The 15,670-nt window shown below is 48.3% G+C and overlaps 2 protein-coding genes across 2 annotated transcripts in view; one reads left to right on the top strand and one right to left on the bottom strand.

The window, feature by feature from the left end:
* LOC147088164 (alpha-1B-glycoprotein-like) overlaps window positions 1-14,274 on the bottom strand; it is a 47,144-nt gene extending 32,870 nt beyond the window's left edge. Inside the window, exon 1 of the mRNA XM_085977751.1 lies at window positions 14,174-14,274. Coding sequence (XP_085833877.1) covers window positions 14,174-14,274 — 101 coding nt within the window. The remainder of the gene's footprint in view (window positions 1-14,173) is intronic.
* The window catches only part of LOC147088163 (Fc receptor-like protein 5), a 162,501-nt gene that overhangs the window by 129,584 nt on the left and 17,247 nt on the right, over window positions 1-15,670 (top strand). The window lies entirely within an intron of this gene.

Genomic DNA, 15,670 nt, shown 5'->3' with positions numbered 1-15,670 from the left:
GGGAGGGACGGAGAGAGGGAGGGAGATGGGGGAGGGAGAGGAAGAGGGAGAGAGGGAGGGAGAGAGAAAGGGAGGAGAGGGCGATGGAGATAGGGAGAGTGAGGGAGAGGAGAGGGAGAGAAGGAGAGATGATAAACAGAAAGAGAGAGAGCGCAATGGGGGGAAGAGAGAGAGCACGACGGGGGGGAAGAGAGAGAGCGCGATGGGGCAGAAGAGAGAGAGCGCGACGGGGGGGAAGAGAGAGAGCACGACGGGGGGAAGATAGAGAGCGCGACAGGGAGGAAGAGAGAGAGCGCGACGGAGGGGAAGAGCGAGAGCGTGACGGTTGGGAAGAGAGAGCGCGACGGAGGGGAAGAGAGAGAGCGTGACGGTGGGGAAGAGAGAGCGTGACGGGGGGATGAGAGAGCATGACGGGGGGAAGAGAGAGCGCGACGGGGGGAAGAGAGCGACCATGATGGGGGGAAGAGAGAGAGCGCGACGGGGGGGAAGAGAGAGAGCGCAACGGGGGGAAGAGAGACAGCGCGATGGGGGGGAAGAGAGAGAGCGCGACGGGGGAAGAGTTAGAGCGCGATGGGGGGAAGAGAGAGAGCGCGACGGCGGGAAGAGAGAGAGCACGACGGGGGGAAGAGAGAGAGCACGACGGGGAGAGGAGAGATAGCGCGACGGGGGGGAAGAGAGTGAGCGTGACGGGGGGAACAGAGAGAGCGCGACGGGGGGGAAGAGAGAGAGAGAGCGTGATGGGGAGAAGAGGAATGGCGCGATGGGGGGGAAGAGAGAGAGCACGATGGGGGGAAGAGAGAGAGTGCGACGGGGAGAAGAGAGATAGCGCGACGGGGGGAAGAGAGAGAGCGCGACAGGGGGAAGAGAAAGAGCGACTGGGGGGGAAGAGAGAGATAGACTGGGGGGGAATAGAGAGAGCGACTGGGGGGGAAGAGAAAGAGCGACTGGGGGGAAGAGAGAGAGCGACTGTGGGAGAAGAGAGAGAGCGACTGGGGGGGGAAGAGAGAGAGCGACTGGGGGGGAAGAGAGAGAGCGACTGGGGGGGAAGAGAGAGAGCGACTGCGGGGGGAAGAGAGAGAGCGACTGGGGGGTAAGAGAGAGAGCGACTGGGGGGAAGAGAGAGAGCGACTGGGGGGAAGAGAGAGAGCGACTGGGGGGAAGAGAGAGAGCGACTGGGGGGGTAGAGAGAGAGCGACCGGGGGGGTGGAAGAGATAGCGAGACTGGGGGGGAAGAGAGAGAGCGACTGGGGGGGGAGATAGAGAGCAACTGGGGGGAAGAGAGAGAGCGACTGGGGGGGAAGAGAGAGAACGACTTGGGGGAAGAGAGAGAGCGACTTGGGGGGAAGAGAGAGAGCAACTGGGGGGGGAAGAGAGAGAGTGACTGGGGGGGAAGAGAGAGAGCGACTGGGGGTGAAGAGAGTGAGTGACTGGGGGGGAAGAGAGAGAGCGACTGGGGGGAAGAGAGAGAGCGACTGGGGGAGAGAGAGAGAGCGAATGGGGGGGAAGAGAGAGAGTGACTGGGGGGAAGAGAGCGCGTGGCTGCGGGGGAAGAGAGAGCGTGACTAGGGGGAAGAGAGAGAGCGACTGGGGGAAGAGAGAGCGACTTTGGGGGAAGAGAGAGAGCGACTTGGGGGGAAGAGAGAGAGCGACTTGGGGGGAAGAGAGAGAGCAACTGGGGGGGAAGAGAGAGAGCGACTGGGGGGAACAGAGAGAGCGACTGGGGGGAACAGAGAGAGCCACTGGGGGGGAACAGAGAGAGCGACTGGGAGTGAAGAGAGAGAGTTACCGGGGGGGAAGAGAGAGAGCGACTGGGGGGGAAGAATGCACGTGACTGCGGGGAAGAGAGAGCGCAACTGGGGGGGGGAAGAGAGAGCGTGACTGGTGGGAAGAGAGAGAGTGACTGGGGGGGAGAGAGAGAGCGACGTGGGGGAAAAGAGAGAGCGAATCGGGGGGAAGAGAGAGCGACTGGGGGGGAAGAGAGAAAGAGAGCGACTGGGGGGGAAGAGAGAGAGAGAGCGACTGGGGGGGAAGAGAGAGAGAGAGCGACTGGGGGGGGATGAGAGAGAGCGACTGGGGTGGAAGAGAGAGAGAGAGCGACTGGGGGGGAAGAGAGAGAGAGCGACTGGGGGGAAGAGAGAGAGTGACTGGGGGGGGAAGAGAGAGAGTGACGTGGGGGAAAAGAGAGAGCGAATCGGGGGTGAAGAGAGAGTGACTGGGGGGAAGAGAGAGAGAGAGCGACGGGGGGAAGAGAGAGAGAGAGCAACTGGGGTGGGAGAGAGAGAGAGAGCGACTGGGTGGGAAGAGAGAGAGAGAGCAACTGGGGGGAAGAGAGAGAGCGCGACTGGGGGGGAAGAGAGAGAGAGAGGGACGGGGGAAGAGAGAGAGAGAGCGACTCGGGGGGAAGAGAGAGAGAGAGAGCGACTGGGGGGAAGAGAGAGAGAGCGACTGGGGGGGGAAGAGAGAGAGAGAGTGACTGGGGGGAAGAGAGAGAGAGAGCAACTGGGGGGGGAAGAGAGAGAGAGAGCGACTGGGGGGGAAGAGAGAGAGCGACTGGGGGAAAGAGAGAGAGCGACTGGGGGGAAGAGGGGAGGAAGAAGAGGGGGAAGAGGGGGAAGAGGGGGGAAGCGGAGTGGAGGGGGGAAGGGGGGAATGGGAGGGGAAGGGGGGAGTGGAGGGGAGGGGAGGGGGGAAGGGGAGGGGAGTGGAGGGGGAGGGTAGGAGGGGAGGGTGGGTGGGGAGGGGGAGGGGAGCGGGAGGGGAGTGGGGGAGGGGAGGGGGGGAGAGAGGATTGGGGAGGGGAGGGGAGGGGGAAGGAGGGAAGGGGAGGGGAGGGAGGGAGGGAAGGGGAGGGAGGGAAGGTGAGGGAGGGGGGAAGGGGACAGGGGAGGGGAAGTGGGGGAGTGGACGGTTAGGGGGGAAGGGGAGGGGAGGGGGAAAGGGGGTGGGGAGGGGGGTGGACGGGAGTGGGAAGGGGGCTGCGGAGGGGTGGAAGGGTTGGGGGAGGGGGAAGGGGTTGCGGAGGGGCGAAAGGGGGGTGGGGAGGGGGGGAAGGGGGGGTGGGGAGGGGAGAAGGGGGTGTGGGGGAGGGGGGGAAGGGGTGTGGTGGGGAGGGGTATGGGGAGGGGGGAAGGGGGTGTGGGTGGGGGCAGGGGGTGGGGGGAAGGGAGTGGGGGAGGCTGGGGGGTGTGGAGGGGGGAGGGGGGGGTGTGTGGGGTGGAAAGGGAGGGTGGAGATAAACTTAAAGTACAGGAAGCTTTGTGCTATCCGGCACCCACCGTCTCCAGAGTTAATGCTGAGAGATACAGAGATTCTTATCTCCGTATTTGACAACAAACACTGTTGCTTAGCAACAGCTTCTAAACACTCGGGTGTGACCCTAAACCTCTGCAGCTAAAGCTGTTGCTATAGCTACAGACCTTGCACAGCTTGACTGTTCAAACAAAGGAAAATAAACAAACAAGAATAAAAAACAGCTGCTGATATTTGTGGTGGCTCCAGATTGCCGGAAAGCTCACCTCCGGATAGCACAAAGTTTTCTGTACTTATAAAGCATTATTGGTAAATCTTTCTTTAAAATACACTTTACAACCTCACCAATCTTTTTATTAAAAAAGGGGTCCTCACCTCTCAGCGTTGTACCACAAACAATAGCCGCCGCTTGCTTTTCAGTTGGAATGATTAGGCCCCGCCCACACATCCGATTGACTGACTCGGTCACCAGGACCCGATTTGGAGCACAGAAGCCCCACCCACTCTATGTTCCTGCACTAAGATGGCCGCGCAGGCACTCTGTTCCACACTGAATCAAAATGGCGTCGCACTGAAACTTTTTGCCCTCCTTGACAAAGATGGCTGCCGTTAACCTGGAGCTGTCTGCAGAAGAAATTTCCTCAGCTGCAAACACAGGATCTTCAGATTATTATTCGGGGCTTGCGACCTACCCCAGTTGCTTATGAAGCCTCCCCACCTACTGACCCTGGGAACGGTGCTGAGGCAGCACACCCCTCTCTCCTCTGCCAGTGTTTGTCTCTGCCTACGCCGGGAGCCTGGGTCTAGAGTTGCACTGCTGGCAGTTGGAGAAGCCTAGGCCCCGGGCCTGGAAAAACGGTGAAAGGTTGGATAATTATAGAGGTTAGAGAAAAGACTTACAAATTAATTAACTTTTTTTAAAAACAATTTGTGTTTTAAGAGCAACATTTTTTTTGCTGGAAATGTAGATTTGAAAAGAAACACACAGAAAGCGGGAAAAATAAATGAAAAGTTTAGAATCAAGATGGCAGCGATTCACCTCGGTTCAGAATGATAAGGCCTGCCCGCACACGCATTGGTCGACCGTCAGGTGACCGAAGTATAGGATTGGTCAATCGTCCCGTCACTCGACCGTAGGAGGGCCCGGCCGCATGCGCCAGCAACCCGGCGTACGATTGGTCGACCTCGAGGTCACTCTGTCGCTAATGAGCGGATAATGAGATGCTAATGAGCGGAATGTTTAACGTTTTTTCGGATACCGCGGGCGCGATTTTAGTCCGGCCGAAACATAAATACGCTTACGACTGTTTTGGAACGGTAAGCTTTCTTTCAACGTAACGCAAGCGTAGGTACGCCCTATAACTTTCGAGCGCATAGCCGGACAGACGCACACGTGAGGACAGACAGACAGATAGACAGACAGATAGACAGACAGATAGACAGACAGAAAGAAGTATCCATTTATATATATAGATAAATCATTAATGCACACTACAAACAGCAAGGGACCCAACGCCGATCCCTGCGGTACAACACTGGATACAGTCTTCCAATCACAGAAACAACCTTCGGCCATCACCTTCTGCCTGCTGCCACTAAGCCAATTTTGGATCCAATGTGACAAATTGCCTTGGACCAATGGGCTCTTACCTTCTTGACCAGTCTGCAATGAGGGACTTTGTCAAAAGCCTCACTGAATTCCACGTAGACTACATCATCTGCAATAACCTCATCCACATACATCGTCACCACCACGAAGAATTCCATCAAATTTGTTAGACATGATCTCCCCCAGACAAAGTCTTGCTGACTATTCTTGATTAGGCCTTGCCTGTCCAAGTGGCGACTAATTCTGTACCTTAGAATTTTTGACAATTATTTTCCTACCGCTGATGTTAGCCTCATTGACCTGTAATTCACTGGTTTATCCCTACTGCCCTTCTTGCACAATGGAACTAGTTTAGATGTCCTCCAATCCTCTGGCACCTCCCCTGTGGCCAGAGATGCACTGAAAATTTGTCTCACAGCCCTTGAAATCTCCTCCCTTGCCTCACCCAGCAGCCTGGGATACATCTCGTCTGGGCCTGGGGATTTATCCACTTTCCAGCACGCTAAAACCGCTAGTACCTCCTCCCTCTCAATACTAATGTGTTCAAATATATCACAATCGCCTTGCCTGATTTCAATGCATACATCAGCCTTAGTCATAGCCATAGAGCCATAGAGTTTTACAGCACAGAAAGAGGCCCTTCGGCCCATCGTGTCTGCGCCGCCCATCCATCCCTGTCCAGTCTAATCCCATTTTCCAGCATTTGGTCCATAGCCTTGTATGCAATGGCATTTCAAGTGCTCATCCAAATGCTTCTTGAATGTTGTGAGGGTTCCTGCCTCTACCACCCTTTCAGGCATTGAGTTCCACATTCCAACCACCCTCTGGGTGAAGAAGTTCCCTCCTCAAATCCCCTCTAAATCTCCTGCCCCTTACCCTGAATCTATGCCCCCTTGTTATTGACCCCCCTACTAAGGGGAAAAGTTCCTCTTTATCTACCCTATCTATGCCCCTCATCATTTTGTACACCTCAATCAGGTCCCCCCTCAGCTTTCTTTGCTCCAAGGAAAACAACCCCAGCCTGTCCAGCCTCTCTTCATAGCTGAGGCGCTCCACCCCAGGTAACATCCTGGTGAATCTTCTCTGCACCCTCTCCAAAGCAATCACATCCTTCCTATAGTGAGGCGACCAGAACTGCACACAGTACTCCAGCTGTGGCCTCACCAGCGTTTTGTACAGCTCCATCATAACCTCCCTGCTCTTATATTCTATGCCTCGGCTAATGAAGGCAAGTATCCCATATGCCTTTTTAACCACCTTATCTACCTGTTCCGCTGCCTTCAGGGATCTATGTACATGTACACCAAGGTCCCTCTGACCCTCTGTACTTCCTAGGGTCCTACCACTCATTGTGCATTCCCTTGCCTTATTTGTCCGTCCAAAATGCATCACCTCGCACTTTTCAGGGTTAAATTCCATTTGCCACTTTTCCGCCCATCTGACCAACCCGTTTATATCGTCCTGTAGCCTGAGGCTTTCCTCCTCGCAATTTACCACCCCACCAATTTTCGTGTCATCTGCGAACTTACTGATCATACCTTTTACATTCTCATCCAAATCATTTATGTAGATCACAAACAACAAGGGACCCAGCACCGATCCCTGAGGTACCCCACTGGACACAGGCTTCCAGTCACGAAAGCAACCTTCGACCATCACCCTCTGCCTCCTGCCACTCAGCCAGTTTATGATTCAACGCGCCAAGGCACCCTGGATCCCATGGGCTCTTACCTTCTTGACCAGTCTCCTATGCGGGACTTTGTCAAAAGCTTTACTGAAGTCCATGTAAACCAGATCCACAGCATTTCCCTCATCCACCCCCCTAGTCACCCCCTCGAAAAATTCAATCAGATTTGTCAGACATAATTTACCCTTGACAAAGCCATGCTGACTATCCCCGATTAATCCTTGCCTCTCCAAGTGGAGACTAATTTTGTCCCTCAGAATTTTTTCCAATAATTTCCCTACCACAGATGTTAGGCTCACTGGCCTGTAATTCCCTGGTTTATCCATGCTACCCTTCTTGAATAATGGTACTACGTTAGCTGTTCTCCAGTCCTCTGGTACATCCCCTGTGGCCAGAGAGGTTCTGAAAATTTGTGTCAGAGCCCCTGCAATCTCCTCCTTTGCCTCCCCCAGCAGCCTGGGATACATCTCGTCCGGGCCTGGGGATTTATCCACTTTTTGGCCTGCTAAAACCGCTAGCACCTCCTCCCTCTCGATGCTAATATGTTCAAGTATGTCACAGTCCCCTTGCCCGATTTCTATGTCTGCATCGTCTTTCTCCATAGTGAACACAGATGCAAAAAATTCATTTAAAACCCGGCCTACCTCATCTGGCTCTACACACAGATTGCCACTTTGGTTTCTAATGGGCCCTACACTTTCCCTGGTTATGCTCTTGCCCTTAATATACTTATAAAACATCTTAGGATTTTCCTTTATTTTGCTCGCCAGTGTTATTTCATGGCCCCTCCTCGCCCTCCTAATTTCTTTTTTAAGTACGCCCCTGCACTTTTTATACTCCTCTAGGGCTTCTTCCGTCTTTAGTCTTTTGTAACTGCCAAAAGCCCCCCTTTTATTCCGAATGCATTTTTGTATATCCCTTGTCATCCAAGGTTCCCTTTGCTTGTTGGTCCCACCCTTGACCTTTACAGGAACATGTTGGCGTTGTACTCTCTCTATTTCCCTTCTGAAAGTCTCCCACCGTTTTGATGTGGATTTTCCTATATGTAGCTGCTCCCTGTCCACTTTGGCCAGATCCTGCCTTATCATATTAAAGTCGGCCTTCCCCCAATTTAGAACCCTTATTTCCGGGCCGTCTTTGTCCTTTTCCATGACCACCTTAAATCTCACCGTATTATGGTCACTGTCGCCAGAATGCTCTCCTACTGACACTTCCACCACTTGCCCGGCTACATTCCCTAGAATTATGTCCAGTACCGCCCCCTCTCTTGTAGGACTTGCTACATGTTGGCTCAAAAAGCTCTCCTGGATGCACTTTAAGAATTCTGCACCCTCTAAGCCTTTCACACTCTGACTATCCCAATTTATATTGGGGAAGTTGAAATCCCCCACTATTATTACCCTATTATTTTCGCACTTTTCTGAGATTTGCCGACATATCTGTTCCTCTATCTCCCCCTGACTGTTTGGGGGCCTATAGTACACTCCCAGCAAAGTGCTTGCCCCCTTTTTGTTTTTAAGTTCTACCCATATGGCCTCATTAGAGGAACCCGCTAATATATCATCCCTCCTTAAAGCAGTAATTGACTCCTTAATTAATATTGCAACACCCCCTCCCCTTTTACACCCCCCTCTGTCTTGCCTGAAGATTCTATAACCCGGATTATTGAGCTGCCAGTCCTGACCCTCCCTCAACCATGTCTCCGTGATAGCAACAATATCGTACTCCCATGTGTTCAACAACAACTTCAGTTCATCCACCTTATATGCAAGACTCCTTGCATTAAAATAAATGCCTTCCAGCCCTGCCATATTCTCTTTTGCCTTCACATATTTGCTCTGCCATCCCAGCTGACTTGTTTTTCCCTCTGTATTTGGCTGTAAATCACCCCCTACTTTCGCTCCACTCTGTACCCCATCCCCCTGCCAAGTTAGTTTACCCCCCCCCCGCAGCAGTGCTAGCAAACCTCCCCGCAAGGATATTGGTTCCCCACTGGTTCAGGTGTAAACCGTCCGACTTGTACAAGTCCCACTTTTTCCAGAAGCAGACCCAGTGATCCAGGAAACTAAAGCCCTCCCCCCTGCACCATCCCTTTAGCCACGCATTCATCTGTTCTATCTTCCTATTCCTATACTCACTAGCACGTGGCACCGGGAGTAATCCAGAGATTACAACCCTTGAGTTCCTGCTCCTTAATCCTTCACCTAGCTCCCTAACCTTATCCAGAGTGAACACAAATGCAAAATATTCATTTAAAACCTCGTCTACATCGTCTGGCTCTACACACAGAGCGCCACTTTGCTCCCTAATAGGGCCCTACTCTACCCCTCGTTATCCTCTTGCCCTTAATATAATTATAAAACACCTTGGGATTTTCCTTGATTTTGCCTACCAGTGTTTTTTTCATGCCCCTCTTAGCTCTCATAATTTCTTTCTTAAATAACCCCCTGCACTTTCTATCCTCCTCTAGGGCTTCCACTGTTCTGGTCCTTTGTATCTGCCAAAAGCCTCTCTCTTTTCGTAATCCATTTTTGTATATCCCTTGGTATCCAAGGTTCCATGGACTTGTTGGTCCCACCCTTGACCTTTATGCTTTACATATTGGCGCTGTATTCTCTCTATTTCCTTTCTGAGAGAATCCCACTGCTCTGATGTGGATTTTCCTTCAAGTAGCTGATCCCAGTCCACTTTGGCCAGACCCTGCAATATCATATTATAATCGGCCTTGCCCCAATTTAGAACCTTTATTTCCAGTCCATCTTTTTCCTTTTCCATGACTACCTTAAATTTCACCGAATTATTGTCACTGTCACCAACATGCTCTCCTGCTAACAATTCTACCAGTTGCCTGGCTACATTCCCTAGAATTAGTTAACATACCGCCCCCTCTCTTGTAGGACTTTCTACATGCTGACTGAAAAATCTCTCCTGGATGCACTGTAAGAATTCTGCAATCTCTAAGCCTTTCACACACTGAATTTCCCAGTTTATATTGGAGAAGTCCAAATCCACTACGTTTATTACCCTATTATGTCTACAATTCTGTGAGATTTGCCTATTTATCTATTCCTCTATCTCCCCCTGACTGTGTGGGGCCGTATACTGCACTCCCATCAAAGTGCTTGCCCCCTTTTTGTTTTTAATTTCCACTCATATGGCATCATTGGAGGAAACTGCTAAGATATCTTCCCTCTTTACTGCAGTAATTGACTCCTTGATTAATATTGCGACACCCTCTCCATTTTACATCTGCCTCTGTCTCGCCTGAAGAACCTATACCCCGGAATATTGAGCTGCCAGTCATGCCCCTCCCTCAACCATGTCTCTAAAAGGAACAATATCATTCTCCCATGTGTTCATCAACACCTTCAATTCTTCTGCCTTACTCGCAAGACTCCTTGAATTAAAATAAATGCCATCCAGCATGCCATACTCCCTTGTGCCGTTACATATTTGCTCAGCCCTCCGGACAGAATTGTTTTTTCCTCTATATTTTGCTGTGCATCTGCACCGACTATAGCTCCACTCAATATTACATCCGCCTGCCAAGTTAGTTTAAATCCACCCCTACCATATTAGCAAACCTCCCCGCAAGGATGTTGGTCCCTTTCCGGTCCAGGAGCAAACTTTCTGACATGAACAGGTCCCACCTTCCCCAGAAACAGACCCAGTGATGCAGGAAACTAACGCCCTCCCTCTTGCACCAACTCTTTTGCCACGTATTCAACTGCTCTGTCCTCCTATTCCTATAATCAATAGCACGTGGCACCAGGAGTAATACAGAGATTACAACCTTTGAGGTCCTGCTTCTTATTCTGTTACCTAGTTCCCACCTACCGTCAGTTGTGGAAATGCACTACAATCTAATATTATTATGGACAGAGTGAATGAGCATTTGGACAGATATTAGCTGATAAGAGAGATCTAGCTTGAAAATATAAAGTGTAATTCATAGCTAACGAACCTAGTTGAATTTTGACGTTGTAACTAACGTAGTAGATAAAGGACTGTCTATGGATGTGATTCATATGGACTTTCAAAAGGCATTTGACTAGCTTGTGCATGGAATTGGAGGCAACTGATTGACTTGGCTAGAAAATGGTTCATTGATTGGAGACATATAGTATGGGTAATAGGTCTGTATCACATTAGCAGGCTGTGTCGACTGATGTCCCCTCGGGACCTGTACTAGGTCCCAGCTTATCAATTTATTTATAACTGAATTGGATGAAGGAATAGAGAGCAGTATATCTAAGTTTGCGGTCGAGACTAGGTTAGGTGGCGCAGTAAATAATGCAAACTTGATCAGTGTTGGTGAAAAACAAATTCACTCGAGTCTGTCTTAAAGTAAAAGTAAAAGTACACAGTTTATTAACAGAACGTTCTGGGAGAAGGTCATAGACCCCGCGGTCCCGTGACACCCATCTCATCCTACCTTGGTTGGTACAGCTTTTATTTCTATTTTCATCCAATCACATTGTATTACAATAATCACCTGATCACATATGGCTTATTTATTCTTTTCAGTATTAGTAAAGGTTAGTTACATCGTACTATGCCTTTGGTCACAGGTCAAATTCCCATGACCCCTATATTCTGCTGTGTCTACGATTTTAGCTAAAGCAGCACATTTCTTATCGCTTACTGAAAACACACACATATTCTGTCTTGTCCCAGAGCTGCGTCTTATCTTGGTTTTGCGAAGCTTCTCACACTGCCCTTTGTGCAAGACTAGCGAAAGTAGCATTTTTCCAATCTGTATTGTCTTATCTATGTTTTTCACGTAAGAATGTTGTTAGTATGCCTTTTCGTTCATCTTCACATGACCCCACTCCTTTGTTCTGATTTTAATTTTGCTGGCATCACTTAATTAGTGGTTACCTCGGCTGTCTGAATTCTGAGAGGATTCATTTTAACCCCTTCAATCAGAATGTTATGAAGGGACTTCGATCGAATGAGTGAGTGGGAAAACTGTAGCTTATGGAATTTAACGTGACAAATTGTTTGCACTTCCACTTTGGGCGTAAAAACAAGATTCCTGCATTTTCGATTTGGTGAAAAGCTGGGGAAAGTTGAGGAGTGGAGAGATGTATGGGACAAAGCACAGAAATGACTAAAATCTAGTGGACAGGTAGGAACATTATGTAATAGGATAGTGCAATGTTGGCCTTTATCTCAAGAGAGCTGGACTACAAATCGGTTAAACTGAAGCTGCAGCTCTACAGAGCTCTGGATATATCCCGTCTGGAGCAGTTGCATTCAGTTCAGTGAGCCGGATGTCAGGAATGATATGATGGCCCAAAAATTGCGTTCGCTGGCGTAGCTGCAGACTATGGAGCTAGGGAGAACGGAGAGCTGCTATTTGGCACCTCAGGGTTCTGCACAGGGTATGGCATCAGTCAGGCCAGGAGCACAGCATACAGCCTGTGCGCAGGGGAAGACACGCCCACAAAAGCTGCCAATACTAAGCCAAGCCCACATAAGCTTCTTTCAGTCTATTCCATTTAAATTATGTTTTAATACTTTTCAAAACTTCTAAAAACTTTTAAAAAACATTTAATTAAACTGGTGCTTGAACTTCTTGCATATATCAGCCGTTATTTCACTTTATTAATCCAAACGCACAATCTATTATTCGCTCTGTATAATACTTTCTGTTTGATCATCAGTAAATGTCTAACAATGTTTTATATTCCCTATAAGAAATGTTGTTCAAATTCAGAAAGAGATTCCCAGCCATATATTCAATGTTAGTTTTCAGGATTATAATATATTATTCAGACCTCATTTAAACTGGTAATAGATAAATCTACTTTCCGTATTATAGAGGCATTAGATTGTTTGTTGTCTTGTTCATGTTTGATTTGAATGGACTTTTCGTACTGAAATTTGCTAGCTGTTCACTTTATTTAACTTTCTCATTCAAATTCCCAAATAAATAAATGGAACTCGACCGTCAAAAAAGTCTCCTCCACCAAAACGTCTACAATATACACATACAGATCTTCCTTTAAGATGTGACACAGGCTCCTGCGCCTGCTTTCAATGATGTATCATTTTCGGACGTATGTGCCGGGCAGTTGGTTGGTAAATAGCCCAAATCTGCGCCAATAATCAATATTTCCCCGTCGGTGTGGATCATGTGATAAGGCGAAACTTGACGGATCGCTAGTTCAGAGTTTTCCAGCTCCGCAAGCACATGTGAACATCCCAAATGTGCCTTCAATTTCAAAGACGGTATGACGGAGTGCTCTCAGAGAACGGCGTCATGCCCACCACAAAATTTGCCCCATTGGCTTTGGAGGGGTGAAAGCACAGATTCACCAGAATGATACCGGGAATAAAAGGGTTAAATTATGAGGCCAGGCTCCGCAGTCTAGGCTTGTACTTGCTCGAGCACAGAAGATTAAGGGGTGATCTAATTGAGCTGGTTAAGTTCATTAAAGATAGAAAGGGATAAACTATTTCCTCTTTTGGGTGAGTACAGAACCAAGGTGCATAACCTTAAAATTAGAGCTAGACCCTTCAACGGTAACTTCGGGAAGCATTTCTATACACAAAGTGTAGAGAAAAACTTGAACTCTCACCCAAACGTCGATTGGGCCAAGGTCAATTGAAAAATTCAAAACTGAGGTTGAAAGATTTTTATTAAGCAAGTGCAATCGGTTTTACAATTCAAGGAAGGTAGATGGAGTTAGGATACAGATCAGCGATAATTGGATAGAATGGTGAAACAGGCTCCAAGTGCTAATGACCGACTTCTGTTCCTATGTTCTTATATTCTTACTCTGATGTGGGTTAAATACTGCAAAAAGCATTCCAAGTGGAATATATATCTTGCTTTGGTCTAAAGTCAGTGTCCTCACACTCCCCCCACACTGAATTTGGTCTAAAGTGAGTGTCCTCATACTCCCCCCACACTGAATTTGGTCTAAAGTCAGTGTCCTCACACTCCCCCCACACTGAATTTGGTCTAAAGTCAGTGTCCTCATACTCCCCCCACACTGAATTGAATCGCCCTGAGTTTTCCCCACTCACTTAATCTAGCCATGTCCCTATGCAACATTCTGCTGCTATCTGCAGAATTTACAGTGACACCTAACTCAGTGCCGTTAATGAACTTGGATGTATGGAGCTTTATTCATTCCAGTAACACATAGATCAATGCATTCAAAACATGAGTCCACATTACAGATTTCTGAAGACACCACGTGTCACATCCTGACAGTTAGATTACATCCCCGTTGTACCTGCTCTCTTGCTCCTAACTTCTAATATATTCGCTACCAACATCAATACTTTGCCTTCTGTTCCATGTGATGTCCCGGACAAATGCTCTGCTTAATTACACTATTACTAATTTTCATCACACAAGTAAACTAACATTTTGTTAGTAAACAATATAAGAAGATTTGGCATGAGTCAGACATGAGCTGCATGAGTTCAAGGGTCAATATTTCACCAGTCCGATATCCCTGTTACTAACTCTGTTTTCTGTATTTTCCTCTTCTGTACTTATTGCACCGCCATTATCCCAACACGTCACTACTCCACTAGTTTTCCAATCGCCTGCATTTCCACCATAGAATTATTCGTGAACAAGTCCACAGTGACCCTTTGTACCTCACCTGGCATTCCTAGAAAGGGACAGCGAGAGCTCTATCAATCGCTTCATGCGAGCAGCAACATCAATTCCCGTTCCTTCTCTGTTGCTGATCTTCAGACCCATCGCTGTTGCTGAGGCCGAATCCCACAAACTATTTATCAGTCACAGTCAAATAATCCTCCACTATCCCTTTAGACACTTCACTGGATTAAGCAGTGCCGCTAGCCATTACCATCCCGAATAATGTTTCACTATTGATTATATATATGTGAAGTTTAAGGATATAAGTGAAATAACGTGTAAGAAGGATGTCAATTTCTCCCTCGAATCTAATATTGGAATGGGGTAGAGGAGCAGAGGAAACTGGGGGTTTAGCCACACAAATCATTAAAAGTTGAGACGCAGATTAATAAGGCCATTACTAAGCTGTGTATGCTGGGGTTGTTCTCTTTGCACTTTTTTCCCCTAGCAGAGATGTCAATAGACACAAGGCATAAATTTAACGTAATTGGTAGAAGGAATAGAAGGGAATTGAGGAGAACATTTTCACCCAGAGTGTGGTGGGGGTCTGGAACTCACTGCCAGAAAGAGGTGGTAGATGCAGAATCCCTCATAACATTTAAAACGTCCTTGGCTATGCGCTTAGAGTTCCATAAGCTACAAGGCTCCAGACCAAGAGCTGGTACCTGGGATTCGGCTAGATGGGTCCTTATCGGTAGACACAGACAGGATGTGACGAATGGCCCCCTTCTCTGCCATGAATTTCTATGATGCTATGATTCTAGGAAAGCAAGGGATAGCATGGGATTTATTTCTAGAGGCCGAGAATTGAAAAGCAGAGAAGTGAACATTGTATAGACCAGGGTTAGGCTCACTTGGAGCACCGTGCAGAGTCCGGGTCTCCATATCATGAAATCGATATCGAAGTACTGGAGAAGGTGCAATGTATATTGACAAGGAGGATACCAGAACTGAAAGGCTGTAACTATTATATAGATTGACCAAGTTTGCTCTCTTTTCTCTAGAATAGGGACAATTAGGAGTGGGGCTCTGATAGAGGTCTTTAAGTTATGAAACGTTTTGACAGCGCAGATGTAGAAAAGATGTTTTCACTTGCGGGGGAGACCAGAAATGAGGTCCATATATATAAATAAGATCGTCACTAATGATGTTAATAGGGAATACAGGCGAAAGTCTTTACCCAGAGAGTGGTGAGAATGTGGAACTCGCTACCACAGTGAGTGTTGAGAATTTAAAGGGAGTCTTAAGCACAGATGCATTTAAGGGGAAGCTAGGTAAATACGTAAGACGGAAAGGAATAGAGGCTTTGTTAAAAATAACAACAGAAAATGCTGGAAAAAATCAGCAGGCCAGGCAACATCCGTGGAGAGAAAATGGAGTCACGTTTGCTGTTTTTATTTCGGATCGATGAAGTAGAGCTGGGAGGAGGCTCGTGTGGATCATAAACATCGGCATTGGACGTCTGGATTTGACTGAGCTCACAATGGCAACATCTTAA

The sequence above is a fragment of the Somniosus microcephalus genome, unplaced genomic scaffold, assembly GCF_052327205.1.
Source record: "Somniosus microcephalus isolate GS21.2 unplaced genomic scaffold, FLI_Smic_1.0 unresolved_chr5, whole genome shotgun sequence".
Taxonomy (NCBI): Eukaryota; Metazoa; Chordata; class Chondrichthyes; order Squaliformes; family Somniosidae; genus Somniosus; species Somniosus microcephalus.
The sequence above is the reverse complement of the archived record's forward strand: the minus strand, read 5'-3'. Positions and strand labels throughout refer to the sequence as shown.